The 20,287-nt window shown below is 57.2% G+C and overlaps 8 protein-coding genes across 8 annotated transcripts; 4 read left to right on the top strand and 4 right to left on the bottom strand.

Annotated features, from left to right (window-relative positions):
- Window positions 1-5,090: 5,090 nt before the first annotated feature.
- N7482_001396 (uncharacterized protein) lies at window positions 5,091-5,657 on the top strand (the record flags this gene model as incomplete). The annotated part of the gene is made up of 1 exon (XM_056683521.1): window positions 5,091-5,657. The coding sequence occupies one exon, from the start codon at window positions 5,091-5,093 to the stop codon at window positions 5,655-5,657; it is 567 nt and encodes a 188-aa protein (XP_056547127.1).
- Window positions 5,658-6,014: 357 nt separating this feature from the next.
- On the top strand, window positions 6,015-6,245 carry N7482_001395 (uncharacterized protein; the record flags this gene model as incomplete). Its single annotated transcript, XM_056683520.1, has 1 exon — window positions 6,015-6,245. The coding sequence occupies one exon, from the start codon at window positions 6,015-6,017 to the stop codon at window positions 6,243-6,245; it is 231 nt and encodes a 76-aa protein (XP_056547126.1).
- A 759-nt stretch (window positions 6,246-7,004) lies between these two features.
- On the bottom strand, window positions 7,005-8,030 carry N7482_001394 (SSH4 family protein; the record flags this gene model as incomplete). The annotated part of the gene is made up of 1 exon (XM_056683519.1): window positions 7,005-8,030. One exon carries the CDS (start codon window positions 8,028-8,030, stop codon window positions 7,005-7,007), a length of 1,026 nt encoding a protein of 341 aa, XP_056547125.1.
- Window positions 8,031-8,822: 792 nt separating this feature from the next.
- Window positions 8,823-11,579, top strand: N7482_001393 (uncharacterized protein; the record flags this gene model as incomplete). The annotated part of the gene is made up of 1 exon (XM_056683518.1): window positions 8,823-11,579. One exon carries the CDS (start codon window positions 8,823-8,825, stop codon window positions 11,577-11,579), a length of 2,757 nt encoding a protein of 918 aa, XP_056547124.1.
- A 1,399-nt stretch (window positions 11,580-12,978) lies between these two features.
- Window positions 12,979-13,368, bottom strand: N7482_001392 (putative extracellular serine-rich protein; the record flags this gene model as incomplete). The annotated part of the gene is made up of 1 exon (XM_056683517.1): window positions 12,979-13,368. The coding sequence occupies one exon, from the start codon at window positions 13,366-13,368 to the stop codon at window positions 12,979-12,981; it is 390 nt and encodes a 129-aa protein (XP_056547123.1).
- Window positions 13,369-14,082: 714 nt separating this feature from the next.
- N7482_001391 (uncharacterized protein) lies at window positions 14,083-15,077 on the bottom strand (the record flags this gene model as incomplete). The annotated part of the gene is made up of 2 exons (XM_056683516.1): window positions 14,083-14,575; window positions 14,719-15,077. 2 exons carry the CDS (start codon window positions 15,075-15,077, stop codon window positions 14,083-14,085), a joined length of 852 nt encoding a protein of 283 aa, XP_056547122.1.
- A 1,224-nt stretch (window positions 15,078-16,301) lies between these two features.
- N7482_001390 (putative Ras family GTPase (Rab4b)) lies at window positions 16,302-17,605 on the top strand (the record flags this gene model as incomplete). Its single annotated transcript, XM_056683515.1, has 4 exons — window positions 16,302-16,364; window positions 16,481-16,545; window positions 16,638-16,672; window positions 16,752-17,605. 4 exons carry the CDS (start codon window positions 16,302-16,304, stop codon window positions 17,603-17,605), a joined length of 1,017 nt encoding a protein of 338 aa, XP_056547121.1.
- A 1,005-nt stretch (window positions 17,606-18,610) lies between these two features.
- On the bottom strand, window positions 18,611-19,849 carry N7482_001389 (NAD(P)-dependent alcohol dehydrogenase; the record flags this gene model as incomplete). The annotated part of the gene is made up of 3 exons (XM_056683514.1): window positions 18,611-19,537; window positions 19,635-19,757; window positions 19,826-19,849. The coding sequence occupies 3 exons, from the start codon at window positions 19,847-19,849 to the stop codon at window positions 18,611-18,613; spliced, it is 1,074 nt and encodes a 357-aa protein (XP_056547120.1).
- Window positions 19,850-20,287: the final 438 nt, after the last annotated feature.

Raw genomic sequence — 20,287 nt, 5'->3', positions numbered from 1 at the left:
TCCTGGAAATAAACGACTCGGTCCTGAAACCCGCCTTCGAGAGGCTACCTCTTGCGAGTGCCTGCCTGGTCTTCTGTTTGTTTGCCTTCGCATCATGCGCCCATTTCTAGCGGGAGTCTGATCACTCACCGAGTCCTGCACGAAATGCCCGATCGTGACCAGATGGGGTGATAACGATGCGCATTCCGACGTGGGGGGGGGCTCCGTCCATCATACCATTCCTATACTCCGGAGGACGACTGTATATAGTTACCTGCTCATGGCACCAAAAAGAGTTTCGCCTGCGAGCCATAACCATGGATGCGCGACCAGGTGTCAGCTGCGCCGTTGCCTCCGCATTCTCCAGGGCGAACGGACTAAGCGCCTTCAACACGAACCATTGCCTTTCCCATGACAGCGTCTTAACTCGGATCATGGTCCCGATTTTGACTTTGCATTTGACACTTGCCTCTGGACGCGTCTCCCTCCCCCCCCCCCATTCAGCCCCCGAATGACGAGATGTCATGAACTATATTTCCGCGTCTATTTATATTTCGTTCAGGTTCTGTTCCCTTGCTTCGACGGACGCCGCTCGGCATGGAACCCTCCCGCAACTCATTGGCTCTCTGGCACTGTTCTGTCGCAGGTACGCCGCGATCGACGAGGGTCGCTTTAGCCTCTCCAGTGGCATGCAGCCGAGGCGGCCGATAGACCGTGAACGAGATCAATTTGAGATACTCAGTTATCACATTAAATAAATTTTTAAAAAAAAATAAAAAATAAAATAAAATAAAAAAAATGAAAATGAAAATGAAAATGAAAATGAAAATGGAAACCAAAGAAGGGCCGAGAACAATAGCAATCAAAGAAATGAAAACCCTGCAAGACAGAATGCCAAAAAAGACCATCTCCGATCATGCACGCAAGATTCCCTTTCCAGCCTCCTGCCCCCGTGCGAAAGGAGTTGCATCTCGGATGGAGTTGCGCCCGTGGGGCCCATTGGTGCCCAGTCCCAGGCCGGGAAACCTTCTGCTGCACGGTCGGTTAGCCGGACTCAGATCGACATGATTATTGATGGGGGGATCCCGGCTGCACGCACGCATGCTCTGTGACTGGACCGTCATATTATCAGAGCATCTGGACTAACTCGGTCGAGGCGGGTGCAGGAAGCACGATGACCACGAAGTCTGGCAGCGATCAGAGATACGAAATACTGTACATATCCGCCAACCGACACTATAGCGACCCCCCTGCCACGGCCCCGAATCACTCCATAATCGTGCAATCCGATGCGTCCTGCTTCAACGGTCCGCTCGAGACGCGTTATCGAACCGGGCCTGGCCTGATTTGTGGAAGAATCGGCTCAAGAAGCCAACCACTGCGAATCACCTCATCAACTAGCGCCGCGGTGGACTCGCCCCGTTAGCGCGTTCATGATCCTCCTCCCGTACCTTTTTTTCTGTTAATTTCATTGATTTTGATTGCCCTCTTCTCTGGTCTCGCGACTCCGGACCTCCACCACTGGTGGAAAGGGCGGGGAGCCAAGAAAGGTGCATCCACCGTGTTTTCTAACCGCCTCTGGGGCTGCATAAGATCGACCGTGATTCGCAGCGCCTGGTGGCACAAGATGGATTCCTTAATTTAAGCGTCGTTTTGGAGCGACAATGGCAGAAGGGCCGGGACCCCCACTCGCGCGCAGTAGACTCGACCTGGCGCAACCGGGGCATGTAACCGGCAGGCAACCACGAGTCAACAACCGCTTCGGAAGCCCACGAACCCACTGGAGGGGAAAGCGGGAAATCCTAGCGGTGATCGCCGCACAACTCTCCAGCTCCTCCAGCTCCTCCAGCTCCAGCGCGAGGAGCTCAAGCTCAGCCGAGGACCAGCTAACGCGCTGGGTTGCTCGTGGGTGCGAATAGCTTAGGTGGGGCGCGAGTGCGCCCGAAACCAACACGGAGCGGAGGGAGGAGTACTCTGTTCGTTAGTGAATCCTGGGACGGAGAATGGTCCAGTCCGATCGTAAGGAAAAAGTACGAGCAAGCGGTAGAAAATACGGGCGTCCCGTTTGCGAAGAGTGCGAAATCGAACTTTGGAAAAAGTATCAGACGGGGGGGAGCGACTCGAATCGCCTGCGGTCGATGCCGCCGCGCCCCAACAGGGTTTAGGCGACCCAGCGGGGTGGCGCGTAGGAGGGAGGACGGGGGGACGGACTCCGTCCCTCCAAGGGTCGTCAGACGAGGCGGCTGACCCTGGGACCACCTTTGCTGACTCCCTCGAGCGGCCCGTTAGATAAGGGCAACTCGACTCCCTTGTCGGCCCCCCTATCGCCGGACCTCATCAAAGGATCAAGAAACCCCGGGGCCAGGGCCCGGGCCCGATTGGCGACTCTTTCCGTTTTGGTAACCGGGCTCTGACTCGCAGGCGCGCCAGTATCGCTTTGGCGTCTAATCGAGCAAGGGAGCTCGTGCTGAGGAAGACCAGCCTTAGCGGCGCATGCAGCTGCAGCCGGCCGAAAGGGGAGAACCGCTCATTATCCATGCACTCGGGCTTGATCGTGCAAAAGTATATTCTCTGTTCACCGGACGAGCTTTCTCTCTTCGTCTATTCCCCTCTCCAGATCTGATACTCGGAGACTTGACGTCGTATCTCGCACCTCGGCTCCGGAGGATGGTGATCATGCTGTACAACGATTCGGATCCTATCTACCGTCCCGAGATCAGACCTGCAGCGGGACACGCGCCAAGGGGTCGCCTGTCCACGTAACCTAGTACTTCGGTTCTGGTCGAGCAGATGGTTCGCCCATCCACGGCCAGCACAGGCCGTTTCTCCAGTGGCGACTCCCCGACGAACTTAGTATGACTTCGGTCTACGTACAAAGTGGACGAGTCCCTTCATACCGATGACATACCATCCAGGATGGTATCAAACGATCTCCTCCACGCGGATGCTCATGCGCCTCGGCGTGACGCCGAGGCGGGGTACCACCCTTCCTGCTGGCTCGCGACACCCATGGGACGGCCACCACGAGAGGTCTTTGTTGATACGGATCTATATAGAGGGAGATATAGAGATATAGAGATATAGAGATATAGAGATATAGAAATATAGAGATTATAGAGATTATAGAGATTATATAGATGTAAAGAGATGATATAATAGACCGATCCATACATAAATATATGGATCTATGTATGGATCTGTCTATTATATCATCTTGTGAGGGCTCGTCCAGCTGGGGCTGAAGGCCGATTCGTCGCGACGGGGTGAAACAGACGCGTATCGCTGCTCCTCCACTCCTCTTTCGCCCGGCTGCACGGACGTGCCCAGACTCAACTTAGCTCCGAGTCCACCCAAATCCCGGTCGCTCCCGGATCCAGTCGTTTCTTTTTCTGGTCTGCAGAAAGTCGGCTCCAGGATCACAATATGGTTGAAAAGGAGTATGGAGTACTTGCTATCAGCTGGCGCCCCCCCCCCCCCCCCCCCCGATTTACGCCGCCCCCATGCACCGTTGCGAGTGCTCTGCGCCTGTCCGGATGGATGCTCGGAACTTTCAGCCGTCCCCCAGAACTGCTGGACAGCCACTACACTAGCCCAGTTCTGACAGACGGGGCTACGATGACATGCAGCCGAGGAGGAAAGAGGAGGGGCAGTACTCCGTTGTCCGAGGGTCGATCCGTCGGCGTTTCTGTCTCGTACCAATTTGGATTTTGGCGCAGACAAGCCGATTAGTGAGCGGGTCGACTTGGTGACGGAGTTAACTGGAGAGGTTGGAGTTCAACCCCCTCTGCTGCTTCCCTTTTTGGACGGGTTGGGTCTAAACAGGCCCATCTTACCCGTTTATCCTTTCCGCTTGACCCCGCCTACTCGCTAGTCACCCTGGCTAACTGGCTAACTGGATCACATCACTCTGCTCCTGGCCCGTGGGGCTCTCGACGGCGCTACAGTGGGGGAGCCCCGATATTTTGAACCACGTAGCGCCCCCATGCGCTCCTTCAATCCTTCCTCCAACAGCAACAGCAACATCAATCGCACACGCGACGGTCGACTCCATCCTTCCCCCTCAGCCCGTCCGTCACAACTCCACCGGCCGACGTGGTCAAACCGCGACCCACCACATCCAATTCCAATTTCCACCATTATCGACGGGATTCACACGTAGCGCGCGATCTGGTGGCAACGGCCAGCCTCCACCTTGCACGGCAGGGGCCCCATCTGCGCACTGTCCTGTGCACGGAGCACGCCGCACAAAGTACAGTAAGATCTTCCTCTCCTCCTCCTCCTCCTCCTCCTCCTCCTCCTCCCCCCCCGGACCGTTCTCTGGAGGCTCAGGAGGGCCTCCGTGCTGGGGCCGTCAATTGGGGACATGTCCAGACATGTCCAGACATGTCCAGACTGTCCAGACAAGAGCAGCGCGCCGCGTACAATACAATGACTGCGACGCCGAACGGGCATTCACACGAGCGGCACTCCCACGAACGCTAACACTAAGCTAACTGCACTAATGCTCGTCAACCCCTGGTCCTGCCGGCCTTTCCTGGGTTCCCCATTCCCTAGCTGCAGCAAGCCAGCCTAACTGGGCGTCCTGCTGCAACCCGCAAATGGACGGGTGAATCACCCCCCCTCCGGCCCCCCACCGGTTGGCCTGGTCTGGTCTTTTTGGGCCGGGCCCCGGTAATCCAGATACCCCGGTGTATGGATGTCGCGAGGTCGGGATTTGGGCAATTTCGAGATTCTGGGTTCTTCAGGCGAAGTTGCCTGAGGCTGTTCCGTGTGCGCGAGATTAGGGCTCGTGTCTGTGACGGATGCCCCGTCGGGGACGATGATCCACGGCCACTGAAGCAGTTGGCTCCAGGGGGAGAGCCAACCTCGAAGAGAACACCGAGAACACAGGAGATATGCCATCAGGAGCTGCTTGGGGACGAGGACCTAGAATCGAACCTGAAAATAGACCATCATGAACGAACTGTGTCATTCCATAATCCACGAATCCAATCATTCAATCCTCCAATTCGTATCCAATGTGGTCCTGGCACAGCAGCGCAGGCCCAGTCAAGCTCGCGGTTCGCAAGGCCCCACCCTCGGGTCCTTTGCAACATTGATATCAAGTCCCAATGATCCATGATCGAGACCGTCAAACAATGCTTGATCGTATCATCCGGAGGTATACCGCGCCCACAACATACCACAACCCCCCCAAACATCCATCGAACGCGTCTAGACTCGGTATATGTGAGACCACCATAGCCTCCGCCAGAAGCAATCACTCCTCGGTCTCATCCGCCTCGGATAATCACGCATCCTGCACGGCCGGTGGTCGTCGCGCCATGACATGCATCTGCTCCCGGTTCGTGGTCGATGCGCGTACCAGGAGACCAGGACACCAGGACACCAGGACACCAGACCCCGGCCGACACAAATCAAGCGTCGCAAGTGACATTGCCCTTTTCTCCCGCGCTGCATGGCTCAGGCCCCTTCCTCCATTGCTGAGTTCGTCCACCAGCAGCATGCGGTTTGAGTTAGCCCCGTCCACTCGCCCGGGTTCCTGGCTGCAGGTGAACCAGATGCAGAAAAAGCAAAACGGAGAACTAGAACGAGAACGCGGAATGCAGAACGCAGATAAGATGACACTCAATGAGAAGAGACCCTCCATCGTGACATCCCTCGTCCAAGTCCAGTAACTTCCATTCGATCCAATCACAATGCTCCTAGTCACACTGCATTGCATGCGATCCGGCAGACAGTTTCAGGGTCTCCCCTCGTCGCCCAACCCATCACTATGAACTATGACACGCTATTCCCGGTCTTGGCTTTTGTCTTTCGTACCTGGAGCCCGTGCCTGTCCCTGTACGTCCCCGCACTGCCTTCCCTTCGGATCTTTCCCTCGTGTCGAGGGAAAGACAGTTGCCGATCCGTCCATGTCCATGTCCATGTCCATACACAGAGACATGCAATGCACCCAAACGGTCCGGCCGACGATCTCGACCAAAGAATCCCTGTGACGTCAGATAACATGTCCCCATTGCGCTGCCCCGTTCATGCCCTTCCTGCCCTTCCTGCACCTTGACCGACGGGGAATTTGGACCTCGGGTCTGGCCCTGGCCCCGGAAACGCCCTCCAGCCCCGGGGACGCGCCATGGAGCGGCAGGGCGCCGACTGCATTGCCCCTGGTCGCGCCGTCTCGGCCGGTCCTCGGCGTGGACGGCGATACAACCGTGCTGCAGCTGCGGTCCTGCGGATGCATGACCTGCGTCCCCCCGAGCCGCTAATGCGTGTGAGCGAAAGAGTACTGCATGGTGATGGTGGGTGGTGCGTGGGCGATATGCCTTTCTAGAACTCGGAACTTGGGCGTGCAGGGGATGTTTAGTCCGTATGTGGAGATGTACGATAGAGTGCAGGGCTGGGCAGAGGGCTTGGTAAGCCTGCATCGTATCGTGCAGCGCAGCGCAGACGGGTTCGTTCTCCCGCGAGTCTGCAGGGTGTCTATACGTGCTGTGCTCTGCATTATATATATCGAGTTATATGAGTATGGCCCCGGCGAACGGCCAGATTCCGATGATGGGTGATGGTCAAGGGCTCTAATATGCCGGGGCTGAATATCGTACGAACATGGCCGCTATGTCGAGCCGGGGGTTCTATTCGCGATCGTGATTTGTGATCGTGATCGTGGCCTGTAGACAATCGAGATCTCCGATCTCACGAGGCTGGAACGGGAAAGCAGGCACATGGGCTCAGCAAAGAAGACGTGCATTTCCTGCCTGGCTGTGCTAGTTTTCCTCTTTTGCCTGGCGCTGTTCCGGACAAGCTAAATTAAGAATAATCTCCTCCCCCCCGGCGCCAATTGACCTGTCACCAACCCAATCTCAGCCCTATGCAAATCCCCCATCCAAGCCAAAAAAAAAAGGGCTCATCACCCAGACTTGGCATTCGAGCAATCCAATGCAATCCCAAGACCAGCCAGTTAAACGCTAAACGCCAGACGCCAGATGCCAAGGGCCAAGCTAAACTGCGCATATCATGCCCCCCATCTACTCAGCAGGCCGCCATCGCCAACCCGCCGGATCGAAGCAAACCTCAAAGTCCACGCCCCCAAACAGCCCAATAGCCCCATACAAATCAAAATCCCCCTCCAGCCCGCCCACCCCACCAGACTCCTCATCCATCTCCTCATGCAAGTCCCAACCACCCGCCAGGGCCCCATCCCGGGTGAAAAACACATCCACCTTGCACGTCTGCTTGGCGCCAAACATGGCATCCGCCAGCGCCAACGGATCCTCCGACGGCGCCATCGTCATCCCAATCCCCACGGTCTCGCCAACCCCAAACGGCGCGGTGAAGTCGCGCCCGCCCCACGAGTCATTCACAAACCGACACCCATCGTCCGAAAACACCCCCAGACTCCCTCGCTCCCACCCGGGCGAGCGCCACGCCGGATAGGGCTGTGCGGCAAAGCCCAGCGCCAGCCCGCTGGCATCGCCGCCCGGCCCGGCGCGTAGCCCGCGCAGCGTCACCTCAAAGTAGATCGTTTTGCGCTTCTCCGTGACGAAAGGCGAGTCCCGCGCGGCAAAATATAGCGGGAGATGCGTGAGCACGCAGCAATCGCCGTTGCGGTCGACGGTGCGGCCGAGCCAGCGGCCAGTCGCCGTGGAACCAAGCTCGCCGGCGAATTCGCGCTGCTGGACGGGCCGTAGGTCGTGGGTTGCCACGGCGGTGTAGACGGTGGATGACGGCATCACGGGTACCCAGAGCGGCGTGGAGTCGCAGAAGTCATGGGCGCGCTGGGCGTCGTCGCTGGAGGCGTTGCCTGTGCCGGAGCTGAAGTGCCCAGAGATGGGCGGTGGTGGGAAGACTGATGTGTCGGGGACGGCTTCCTGCCAGTTGTGATATGGCGGGGGGTCGCCCGGCGGGTATTGATCTCGACGCTGAGGCGGCGGCTGGGCCAGGTCCTGTTGCGGCTGATTCTGGGGTATTCCGCGCGAGCTTGATATCCCCGATGATGCTGCTTGGGAATCGTCGTAGCTTGGTGGTGCCTCTGGGATTCTACGGTTGGCCATGGCCTTGGTTGTTCGTGCCCGAACGAGTTGTGGCTGCTCTGTCGTATCAGTGGCTCAAATCCGCCGGGGGGCTGAAGGCTGAACGGTGTCCAGGTGATGGTGCTATGCGGATGGGGAATCCAGCTGGGCTTGGATAAGGTTGTCGTGTCTCCATCTGGTGCCAAGCGGGGACTGTGCGGGTACGAGCCGTGGGTGTCGTCCACCAGAATGGAGTAGTCGATGTTGGCTCCGTGGTATTTGGGTTTAGTCGTTCACGGGGGCTGTTGTGCGTGGTTGCAGTTAACTTCGAGACTTGACGGTGCGAGATGCACGGCCGCAGTGCATTTGCAATCCAGTCAGCGCTGACAGGCGCGCCGGGGGCTGGCCCTAAGGGATCGCGAGCATCTCCCATGATTCCAACCCAAGTATAAAGGCTGTCGCCGCGGTTCCCACGCTCGCATCTGTTTCGGAGCAGTCACAAAGAAATGAGAAAAGGGGAAAGACCGGCAGGCTAAGAATAGTCGGGCTGCAGGTCTCAGATGGGCCCGGGCTGCAGTCAATTCCAACAGCCGATGCAACACACCCAGTGGCGAGTTTGGAATTTTGCTCTTCGATTCCGACTGCTGTTCAACCTCCAACCTTCGCCCTGCTGGGCCTCCGTTGGGCTCCACGGATCTCACCAGGGGTTGCTCTTGTACCGCTGCACTCACCGCGGTACTGCTCACGGTCGCCGGGCACTCCCCAAAGCTTGGTGCACTTCACGCGCCCGCCGATGCCTCCGCGTGTTCTGGGAATTGGAAGAGTGGAAGCACCATGGCAGACGATTCTCGTCAGCCCTGCAGGCGACGTCGATCCTCCATCTCCGAGCGCATCCAGCGTGCGCTCCACGGCGATCGGTCCGACAAGGTACGTAGTGTACCCACCAGTATAACCATCTCTGGACTAACGGGGTCAAAGAAACACCAGCGCTTCACATCAGGCTACAATACCGCGCAGCAGCAGGGCAGTCAGTCGCAGGTACAGCCTCAGACTCGAGACGGGACGCTTCCCCAGGCCGAGGCAGCCAACGCCCACGACACTTCAGCAGGCTTCTCGCTGCAGGATGAAACGGTGCGTAGCTCGCGCACATACTCGTCACAAACCTCTCGTCTGCCTTCGACAAGTACACCCGGCTCGAGCCCCTCGGTTCGACCAGTACGCTCCAAGGACGAAGAGACAGCACTCCAGCACCCAGCGACGCCGGAAGCGAAGAAGAAGCTCAAGGATGAGGACAATACCATCTGCTCCTCGCCCACCTGGAAGGACACCGTCCACCAAGAGAGGCGAGCCACCAAACGACTGGAAACGGAGAGAAAAGACCTGGAGAAGCGTCTGATTCAGCTGGAAAAGTCCCAGGCCAGACTGGAAAGTGGCATTCATGAGAGAAACTCTCGGCGCTTGACGAAGAAGCAGCCCCTGGACGGCTCCCAGCGATCTTCCAGTGCCAATTCCGACAGACCTCGGTCAGCGAGGTCTTTCACAGCTTTCTTCTCGGGATCCCGACGGTCATCCCAATCGCGAGCCAGCTCTGCGAGTGGCAACGACCGGCGCCGCTCTTCTGATAGTGGCTATCAGGCTGAAGGAAGCCCCCCTACTCTACCGCTATTGTTACCGGAGCGATTTGGCACTGCGGTATCTCGAGAGCTGGCAACTCGACATGGAACAACGCTCATCCCGACTCACCAGCTGCAACACTCCCCTCGCCCATTGCACCATACCCCAGCCAAGTCGGACGATCTTCGAGAGAATTGGAAGATGGCGGAGGCGTGGCAGAAACAGAACGGTGGCTGGGAATCGGGCGATAATCTGACCAGCTACCAGGAGGACCTGGGTGCGGCGGCTGGTGCTCATCCAGTCGCTGATACCTTCCGGGGGAGAGACAACCCTCACCCGTACACGCCACCGACCCATCCTCCTCCTGGGGACCTCGACCGCGAGAGGTTCACTGCGAGTCTTAGACACGAAAGAAAGGTCTCGGAGACAGCCCAGCCTCCGGTTTCTAGGACTCCACAGGGCACCGCAGCAGACCTTTCAATACCGCGGCTTATGCGAAAGTCTCCACAAAGCCAGAGCCATCCGCAGTCTGCTGAGCCTTCTTCTACCCGAGTGGCCACCGCTCGCCAACTGAATGACCTTGCACATGCACACCCGGAGAGCGCACAGAGTCCATCCAACGTGAAAGTGCTTCCCCTCTCTGCTTCTGTGCCTGGGAACTCGATCGGCGCCGTACCCAAGAAACGCCGTGGTGATCCCAGTCTACACGTGCATCAAAAGGGATACAAGTCTTCTCCTTTGTCACTGAATTCTTTTACAACCAACGACATTGACTGGAAGAAAGAGGGCAAGACGCCCGCGGCCCCAACGCCACCGCGCTATAACTATGAGCTTGTGCCGCAGCCCCTTCGGGTAAACAACTATGACGAGCCCCGGGGACGGAATCGACAGCATCCATCTACTTTACCATCAGAGATGGTTCAGACCCAGGCTAAGGAGAACACTCGCGATGACCACCGACAGTCGCTCAAGGGCCCGATAGATATCCCGGCTGGCAATGTCAAACCTCACCAGCAACGGTGGAATCCCAGACCCATGGCCTTTGACAAACCACAGCCAATAACAGCAGACGTCCGGCCTCCTTCGACTGTAATTCCCCCACAGAAACATCCAGGCCGGCAATCCGCACTCTCGGAGAACTCTCCTTATGGCCGAACAGGCAATGAGAGCCAACAGATTCCAACTATCCTGACGACAAAGGCACCCGCCACGCGCTCGCAGGAACTCGTGCCCTGGGCTCATCATTTGGCCACTGAAATGCCGGGGAGTATCTCCTCACCCAATGTGTTGAACGGCCGAGGCCACAGTCGCTCCTCGTCTGGTGCTTCCAGCTATGACACCGCCGACGAAGAAGTCCTCGACACACCCAACCACCCAGCGGATCGAAAGGGACATTCTCACACCATGCCCCCTCGTGAGCCCACCCGCCCATCTCCGCCTACGCAATACTCTCCTCCCCCGACGAGAGAAATCCAAATCACCCCGCCTAGCCTGTATGGCAACCCACCTGTCGCCCGAGACGGCGTGATAGCAATGATGCGGCGGACTCCGGTCCAGGAGGTAACGCAGCCCCAGCAAGACCAGCTCGTCGCCAAATTATTCGTCATCTGCTGCCACTGCCGGTTCTGGCACGACCTCCCGTCCGAACTGTACGCCACACTCGCCTGTTCCGAGCGTCTCCCATCCGAGTCCCGTCTCGTCCGCACGTTTCCGCGTCGGAGCTCACTCGGCCGCCGCACTTCGCTTCGAAAGTCTGTCTTTGGGGGAATTTCTGCGGACCAGGCGGTGCGGCGCTTGTCCAGAGGGAAGCAGGGTTCCTCGGCTCATATGCAGATTGCCAAGGGTGGTGCCCAGTCTGGAGAGCCTGCTCTGGCTCAGGTGGCCCCTCTGCAGTGCTGTTGGTGTGGTCATAGTATGACGAGGTCCTGCTGTCAGGGATGGACGACTCTTGTGCAGATGCGCGAGAGGCACCACTAGATGTGTGGTGCATGATGCATAGGGCTGGCGCTGGTGCTGGTGCTGGTGCATGGTTTCTTACTCGATGAAAATACGACTTTGATGACCTGAGCGATGCTATCGGTGATGAGCAATGGCATCACGAATGGACTTGATCTGCTGACCCACGAAACCACTGATCGCGAGGATGAGCACTGGACTGGAATGGAATAGCGAGCATCAGCATGAGCGTGGGCGCGGGCGTGGGCGTGGCCATGGCCATGAATGCTATAGTTTCTTTTCTTCATTCCTACATTCTCCCTTTCTTCCAGGTTCTTTTTCTCCTTCTCTACGCCGTGCAGTCCGTGTGGTAACACGAAAGAAAAAATTTCCATTTAGGTTCTACTAATATTCACACCAATGATTTTCAACTGAGACGCGCCTGCCTTGCCAATGCACTATTCGTTCCGGGTTCAGCCCTCGGAGCTTGATATTGTGTATTGTATATACGGAGTAGAGCTAGTGGACAACTCCATCGCTTGGGAATGTCTGCATCTGCAGGCTGCTGGGGTACATCACCTCCGCGTCACGTCCGTAACTTCGATCCGCTCAGCTCCCGAGAAGCGCCTGCCAGCCGTGCAGGAGACACGGGCCTCATACCGTCTCGTAATATGGGATTGCTTGCGGAAGGGGATCTTCAAGCGTGGTCCTGGTTCTACCTTGACAACTTCCTTCAATGGGTTGGCGGGCATTGTTTGAACCATGACTCGAGAGGAGGACCCATACATGTGAGGGTTGAGTTATGACCAGGATAGAATTGCGAGATACAAAGTACACATCTACAGTAGACAACATCCTACACGCAGCACAAAATACGAATACCAAACGACAAAACCTGGATGAAGCTCAAGGGCAGGTAAAGACGCGTGCATCTCGCCGTGAGAAAAAAAAAAAAGGGATTTCAAGTTATGAAGTTTCCAAGATCGTCAATCCAAGCGGTCATAGGACACAAGAAGAAGGTAAAAATAGAAGATAGAAAACAAAGATTCTTGGAAGACGTGAAGAGGGCCGTTAGGAAAGGCAAGAAAATATGGGTCAAAAGTAAAAGGGTATAGGCATCAAGAAGTCGGTGGAATCATCACAATAACCGTGATCGTTGAGAATGTGGGGGAAAAGGAGGAAGTGGGAAAAAAGGTGCATCGGAAGAATATGTAGGAAGAATGGAGAATAGAAAATAAGAAAATAGAAAAACGGTTGGGTGTTCAACCCAAAGACTTCCCAGGACATGGGGCATTGAACAATAGGATGTTGGCGTCCGTCATCCACGACAGTGTTCTCTGTGCGCGCTAGCCAGCGACTAGGCCAAGCTGCGCTGCGGATCCTCAAGATCCGATCCCGGCGCGTGCTGTAAGCGCACACTAAAACGTAGCGCTGCCGCCTCCTAAACAAGTAGCAGACCGGCAACCGCAACCACACCGGCCGCAACCGCGCCAGGCAGCTGGCGCGCCGCAGCACCGGTGGCAGGCGCAGAGCTCGACGCGGGAGCAGCAGCAGTCTCAGTAGTGACCTCGACGGCGGTCGAGGTGCTCTTGACCAGCGGAGTCGAGCTGGGGGCGCGGCTGAAGGAGGCGCTCGAGGAGAGGGGAGTGCTGGTGGGCGTGACAGTCGGCGTGGGCGTCACGGTGGAGGTAGGTGTTGGGGTCGGGGTCGACGTGGGAGCCGTGTAGCCAGATGGCACCAGAGTCAGGGTACGGGTCACGGTGGGCGCCGTGGCGAGCGCGAGAGGGGCCAGGGCCGAGGCCAGGAGAAGGAGAGCCTTGGTGAACTGCATTGTGGATTGGACTGGATTTGTGGGTGGGTTGATGGGTTGAGTAACTCCGTTGTTTACGTGTGTTGATATTGGGAGTCGAGGTGGGTGGGTGATCCGGTAAAGAGAGTGTATGGAGCTGGGAGAAAAGAATGCGACAGCCCGTGCCTGGAGGAGAAGGAGTGGGGATCAAAAGAATGACACTGCTTCAGAAAAAGACAGGAGAGGTTGAAGAAGGGAAGACGGTGAGGGCGTGCGAAAGGGAAAGGGACAGAGGAAATGACGGCCCAACTTTGAGGGGCCGCTTGGCTTGTTTAGGGCTAGCGCGCGACGCTGTAGACGTAACCCGCGCAGCGACCGGCGGAATGCGAGGCTCCACTCGGGCGCTGGAACCATGGCGGGCGTTGATCGTTCATTAAATTTATGGAGACTTCAAGATAAAGTCATGGGGCAGATTGCTCCCATGAACAGCTATGGTACAGGGGTTTTCACGAAGGATATTAGAGCATCCCCAGGCAGGGGAGCATACAAAACACAAAAGCCATCCCAGTCATCGACCGTCGTCTATCCCAAACGCTCGTCAGATACGCAAAGCTTGGCAAGCAACCAGCTGGAGCCCAAGAGCAGAGCGAGCAGAGCAAGCAGAAAAGGAGCAAAGTGAAAAAAAACAAAGCTCGCTGGGTCATAAAAAATACAATCATACAAAGCTGTCGTCGTCCGTCATTGCTGGCCCGACTTCTAGACGGACCACACAGCCGCAGCAACCACTGCCACCGTCACCCAGTATCCGCTGGCATGCACCAAGGTCACTAAGGGGCCCGAGGCCCGCGAGGTGGTGCTCGAGGAGGAGCCATCGGCGGCGGTGGTGCCGTTGGCCAGGGTGCCATTAATATAGATCCCCTCGGTTCCGTTCACATTGACCACGCGCACAGCGGAGGTATTGCGCGGTTGCGTGCCGTTAAACAGGGACTCGTAGTAGGTACTGTTGTTGTTATCGTCACAACCGCACTCCTGGTCTTTCTCGCACAGGCACGTTACGGGCAGCGACTCGTTCTTGTGAGTGTTCTCATCCTGGTAGTAGTACGGGTGGTGATAAGGGTAGGAGTAGGCCCCTGCGAGCCAGATGCCGGGGAAGAACGCCAGCGCTGCGACGGGTAGCAAGAACGGCGTGATGCCCGACGAGGACCGCGCGCCGGCCGAGTAGGGGGTCCTGGCGCCGCCGGCATAGTAACTGGTGGGGCCGAATATGTTAGCATCTGTCATCGTATTCGTAGAACTGCCCCGTCCACATTCCTGGCCAGGATGATGCTCCCCTGATGTTACGGCCGGGAAAGCCAGAAGGGGGTGCAATGGGAAGAAAAGCCGGAATCATACCTGCCGCCGCCATAGGATGGGGATACCCCAGAGCCTCCGCTAGAAGAACCGCCTCGGTTGCTGGAACCACTGGAGGAGCCACTGCTGCTGGAACCGCTTGAGCTGCTTCCACTGCGGCCGCCACTGCTTCCTCCGCTGCTGCTTCCGCTGCTGCTTCCACTGCTGCTTCCACTGCTGCTTCCACTGCTGCTTGATCCAGCCCGTCCGCCACCGCCGCGCCGCTTTTCGAGATCCACCATGTCCGTATCGACCGGAGCGGCATCTGTGTCGCGCTCGATGAGGCCGGTCTGAGGAATGGACAGGGAGATCACTCCGGTGGAGCCCAGCAGCAGGAGAGCCGTCGCCCAGGTCCACTTCATGATGAGGTCAGATCTCGGATCTCGGGAAGATGGCAGGTACTTTTGGTCTGCGCGGGAATTGGAGAATCAGATGTCGAGCGGAGAGGAAAGAGAAGAGGGAAGGTGCAGGGACCAGAAGCAAAAAAAGAACAGTCAGGGTCCTGCGGCTTAAAAGGGAGACTAAACTCCACTGAACCCGCCGCGCCCAGGCCCAGTTGGAGCGGAGCGGCAAGCACCGCCCCCCAACCGTGCGAAATACGAGAGAGAAGCGTGACAAACAGGCTCCGACGTGGGCTCCGCCACCATTTTCTTCCGATGATGTATTTAATGCGGCACCACGTGGGCCCTGGCAGGTCTCTGCACTTCCCAAGGCGCAGATGATTAGGTAATGCCACTCTGCAACTACAGTGTATGTACGGAGACCCTCTGTAACAAGATCTCTGTCTTTACTCCGTACAAGAGTCCAACTGGTCCCCAGACTGATCGGGATCGGCACCGACCTGGCAATGACGGCATTTCAAGACCCTTGCACGACTGTTCGTCTCCTGTTCGGATTTGGTCATGAATAATGATCGCGAATCATTATGGTCCCCAAACGGCCAATGGATCTAGATACACCCTATCATCAGCATCCACGGCCCTGGCAGTCGCCATCATCTCTCCCTGAGACGTCAGAGTATTCCTTCTTTGCCTCGATTCGGGCACACAGGCACATTCGCCCCAAGCCACGTTCCGTTCTTTGTTGGCTCCAATGAAGCATCAGCCACCCTTAAGTGGATCCAGACGAGGCTGAGCTGGATGTCCACCCCTTTAATCGGCTGAAGGGCTTAGTAAGTGGTGGGGAACGAGGACTTGCTGCGGGCGGCGCATGGCGGACCCCTGGTCGCATTGTTGACCGACTTTTGGGACGGCGGGGAGCAGCAGAAGCAGTGACACATTCCAGATTTCATCTGGGTGAGGGTCAGAAATCTTGAGTTGGAAGATGGCAGGGAGACTCCCGAGTATTCTAGCTGCTATACGGAGTAGACACTCTCGACACTCTCGACACTCTCGACACTCTCGACACTATCGATGATAGTCTGATCGCGTAGTTCCACATGCGAACGCCGGCTGATCCTCGGTCGGCGCCTTCACTTTCGGGCACCCAACCGGCCAAATGAACTTCCCCAATGGGAAATTGGGGAACCCTCAAACCTCCTTCCGTTCAACCACCACCGGCTATTCCTTCTTATCCAGTCCAGCGCCATGGTGCGCCCGAGGGGTCTCTCCAACTCCTCCTCCGTCTCCTCTGTTCCCGACCAGGATCAGGTATGCCGCATCCTCCTCCCATGCCCCTGGGCAAGCACCCCCCCCCCAAACACCCCCCCCCCCCCCCCCCCCCACCCCCTCACGGCGCCCGCGTTTAATTCAGTTTCTCTGGCTAGGAACTGGGGAGCATGTATGATTACCTCGCCAAGGTGATCCTGCTCGGCCCCAGTGGTGCTGGGAAGTAAGTGACACAATCTCCCCGGAACAGGGTCTGACCAAGATGGCAGAAGGGAGGTCGGGCATGTGCTAATCGTTGGCCGCAACGTCAATCAGGTCCTGCGTGCTACACCGTTTCGTGATGAATGAATGTACGACCACCCTTTAAGCCGCGCTCTTCCTCGCTCGTGAGATATCTCTTGTTGACTTCCTGCCTGATCCCCCCAACAGGGCGAGTACTCTCCTCGCAGACCATCGGCGTCGAATTCTCCTCCCGCATCGTCAAGCTCGGCACGGGCTCGCGCCGCAGGCGTATCAAGCTCCAGCTCTGGGATACCGCCGGCACCGAGCGCTTCCGATCCGTCTCCCGCTCCTACTACCGCGGTGCCGCGGGCGCCATCCTCGTCTACGATGTCTCCTCCTTCGCCTCCTTCGCGGCGCTCCCGACTTTCCTGATGGATGCCCGTGCCCTGGCCTCGCCGAATCTGACCGTCTTACTGGCGGGGAATAAAGCAGATTTGGCCGATACGACCACTTCCGCCGATCACCCCGATGATGCGGGCCGACCCCCACCCACCCCGTCTAGTACCTCGAGTAAACAGTCGTCAATGCCCTTCGATGCAGGCGGCTCCGTGCGCTCAACCAATTACCTGGGTCCGGGGACGAGAATGACTGCGTCCTTCGCGGAAGGCCGCGAGGTCAGCAAGGAGGATACGGCGCGGTGGGCCGCGCAGTCAAATATCCCCGTGGCAGTCGAGGTGTCCGCTCTGACGGGCGAAGGCGTGGAAGAGGTCTTCCAGCGGTTAGCCCGCATCATTCTGACCAAGATCGAGCTCGGCGAGATTGACCCGGACGACCCGCAGAGCGGCATTCAATATGGTGATGGTGGTCTGTACGGCCACGGCGCCAGCGATGCCTCGAGTATCAGAAGCCGAGCTACGCTCGATGAGAATGCGTTGCCGCTTCACCGGTCATCGCGCCGCCGAGGCCGGCCCAGCTCCGGCTGGAAGGGCGGCATGAGAGAGTGGGAAGATGTTTTCCGCTTAGGCGGTTCTTCGTCACGGAGAAATCGAGGATGTTGTTAGACGCCTCGATCGCCTGGATTCAGTACTGGATTTTGATTTTGGTTTTTTGGTTTTTTGGTTTTCTTTCACCCTCTCTTTCGCTCGATCCCCGCACGATACCCCCTCTTCTGACGTTCGTTCTCTGAGATTTCCTTTCGACAGATGCTTCATTGAATGCATATTTCCTTGTTGGCCCCCTGTACATTGCCTAGATGCCCCTGGGGCAATCTATACTTTTCTTCCTGGTACACTTGCTGCTTTTGTTCTTTTTACGCCATCATAGAAACCGAGAATGTGAACATGGGACAACCATGTCAAGACTAGTGGGACGAGACCTTCGTCCCAGAACCCCCGAGGCATTCGCTCTTTAGAACAATCGGAAACATTCCAAGGAATCTCTACGGTGGCTTCAACATCATGAACCGATCACTGTGCTGACTAAACTGTAAGCCAGTCACTTCAGTTACTCTAATGCTCATGAATTCTGATTCACATTGGAGACCACTTTGTATGCTCAATGTATCAACGAATCACCCCGTCTCGCTCACTTCATTTCTTGGGAAGGGTAGCTCTTCTTCCCTTGTATTATTGTGCCTATCGCGCCGGTTTCCTTGTGTATCCCCGGACAATGGACAGTCAGCAGCACCCCTAGCCAACCGGGGGCCTTGATGGGTCTTCTATATGACAGCCGAGAAAGAATACCAGAGCACTTGTTTGCCGTTGACAAGACATCATCTAAATCTTTTCATCGAAACATTTCAGGTAGTTGCAAATTATCGAGGCACCACTCTACGGAGTACATGGGAAACATGACAATTTCGGAGAGGTCGCTATTCCTCACCGGAAATATGTAGCTCGATTAAAGGACGACATAGCATCTCGCCAATGATCTTTGTATGATTTCCGTTCCATCATTATCTCATTTCACATCTCGGAAGCCCTCAGGAGGGCCAGTATCGCTCCATGAACCAACCCAGAATCATAGCCAAGGGCATTCTTTCTTTTTCCCTGCGCACTTTTTTTTTTTTAACTGTCAAAACCAGCAATCAGGGTCTTGATGCCCTTGCCGGCCTTGACCTCCTTGAACGCGCTCTCGGCTTCCTCGAACTTGACCGTGCCCGTGATCAACTTCTTCACATCCACCTTGCCGGACGAGACCAGCCCGACGGCAAGTTTGTAGTCGCCGCTGCCGTAGCGGAAGCTGCCCCTCAGCGTCAGCTCCTTCGAGCAGGCCGCCATGATCGGAAAGTGGATCTCGCTGCGGCCCATGCCACCCTGCACGTACGTGCCGCCGTTGCGGAGGACGTGGATGCCGGTGTGGACGGAGGGTTCAGCGCCAGAGGCGTCAATGGCCACGTCGGCACCAGCGCCGAGGTCGTTCTCCTGGCGCAGTCGCTCGGCGTTCTCGATCGCAGATACCTTGGACGGCATGAAGGTCGACGTGGTCGCGTACTGCTTGGCAAAGTCCAGCCGTGGCTGCTGGATGTCCACGGCAATCACCTTCGAGGCCCCAAAGGCCGTCGCCACCGCGCAGCACAGCAGTCCCACAGGGCCGGCGCCAAACACCACCACGGACTGCCCGGGGCTGACCTGTGCCTGACGCACGATGTGCACTGCCACGCTCAGCGGCTCCATGAGCGCGCCCTCCTGCAGTGAGAGATGCTCCGGCAGCTTGTAGCAGAAGTCCTCCGGGAGGACGTAGTATTTGGCCAGCGTGCCGTCATAGGGCGGGGTGGCGGCGAAGGCCATGTTCTCGCAGAGGTTGTATTTGCCGCCCTTGCAGGGCTCGCACCGCCGGCAGGAGATCCCGGGCTCCATTGCGACGCGGTCGCCCACCTTCAGCGTTGTCACAGCCGAGCCAACCTGGCTGATAACACCGGCGGACTCGTGACCGAGCACCATCGGCTCCTTGACGACGAATTGTCCGATCGAGCCGTGTTCCCAGTAGTGCACCTAGTTCCCGAGTGTTGCCCATCGGTCAGCTTCTGACGAGCTTTCTTTCTCTTCCCCGCGCACCTCGAATGGGTGCCCTGCATTTCGTGGTACATACATCGCTGCCGCAGATTCCGGTGTACTTGACGTTGATGAGGACATCGTGAGGGTTCTTCAGTTCGGGGACGGGGCGATCCTCAAATTTGACCTGGTGGATGCCCTCCAGGACAAAGGACAAGTTCTATTGCGGCGTTAGCAGCGGGTGTTCCCATTGTGGCGGTGGGAGGCGGGGCAGCATATAACCCGTACCTGGGCCGTCGCGGTAGAAGTCATGATGACGGAGACGAAGGAGCGGGAAGACGGAGAAGGCGAGCAAGAATATTGGAGAGAAGGGGGACTGGATTAAAAAGGACCGGAACAGAACAGAAACCAGGGAGACTCTGGATATAAATAGGCAAAAAAGCGAGGAATGGACCGAGCTGAGCTCCCCGCAAGTCTGTTTACCGCATGGGCGACCTTCGGGTGGATCCAATGGGGATTTTAACCGCGGGGGACTTTACCCGATTTTGCCTCAAAGCGAGATCCACGAGTCCATTATTATGAGGTCGGTGAAACAAGATGTCACTGCGACGCCACTGGACGGTCCACCTGACCTGAGCTGTTTCGATCCGGAGTTTGGTGGCACTGTGTACTGTACAGTTGGAGTTGGAGTTGCAGGGGGGGGCCGATAACTTCGCTGCCGTCGCAGTATAGTCGCAGTATACACCCGAT

This window comes from Penicillium canariense (assembly GCF_028826845.1).
Source record: "Penicillium canariense strain IBT 26290 chromosome Unknown utg000001l_segment0_segment0, whole genome shotgun sequence".
Lineage (NCBI taxonomy): Eukaryota > Fungi > Ascomycota > Eurotiomycetes > Eurotiales > Aspergillaceae > Penicillium > Penicillium canariense.
The sequence above is the reverse complement of the archived record's forward strand: the minus strand, read 5'-3'. Positions and strand labels throughout refer to the sequence as shown.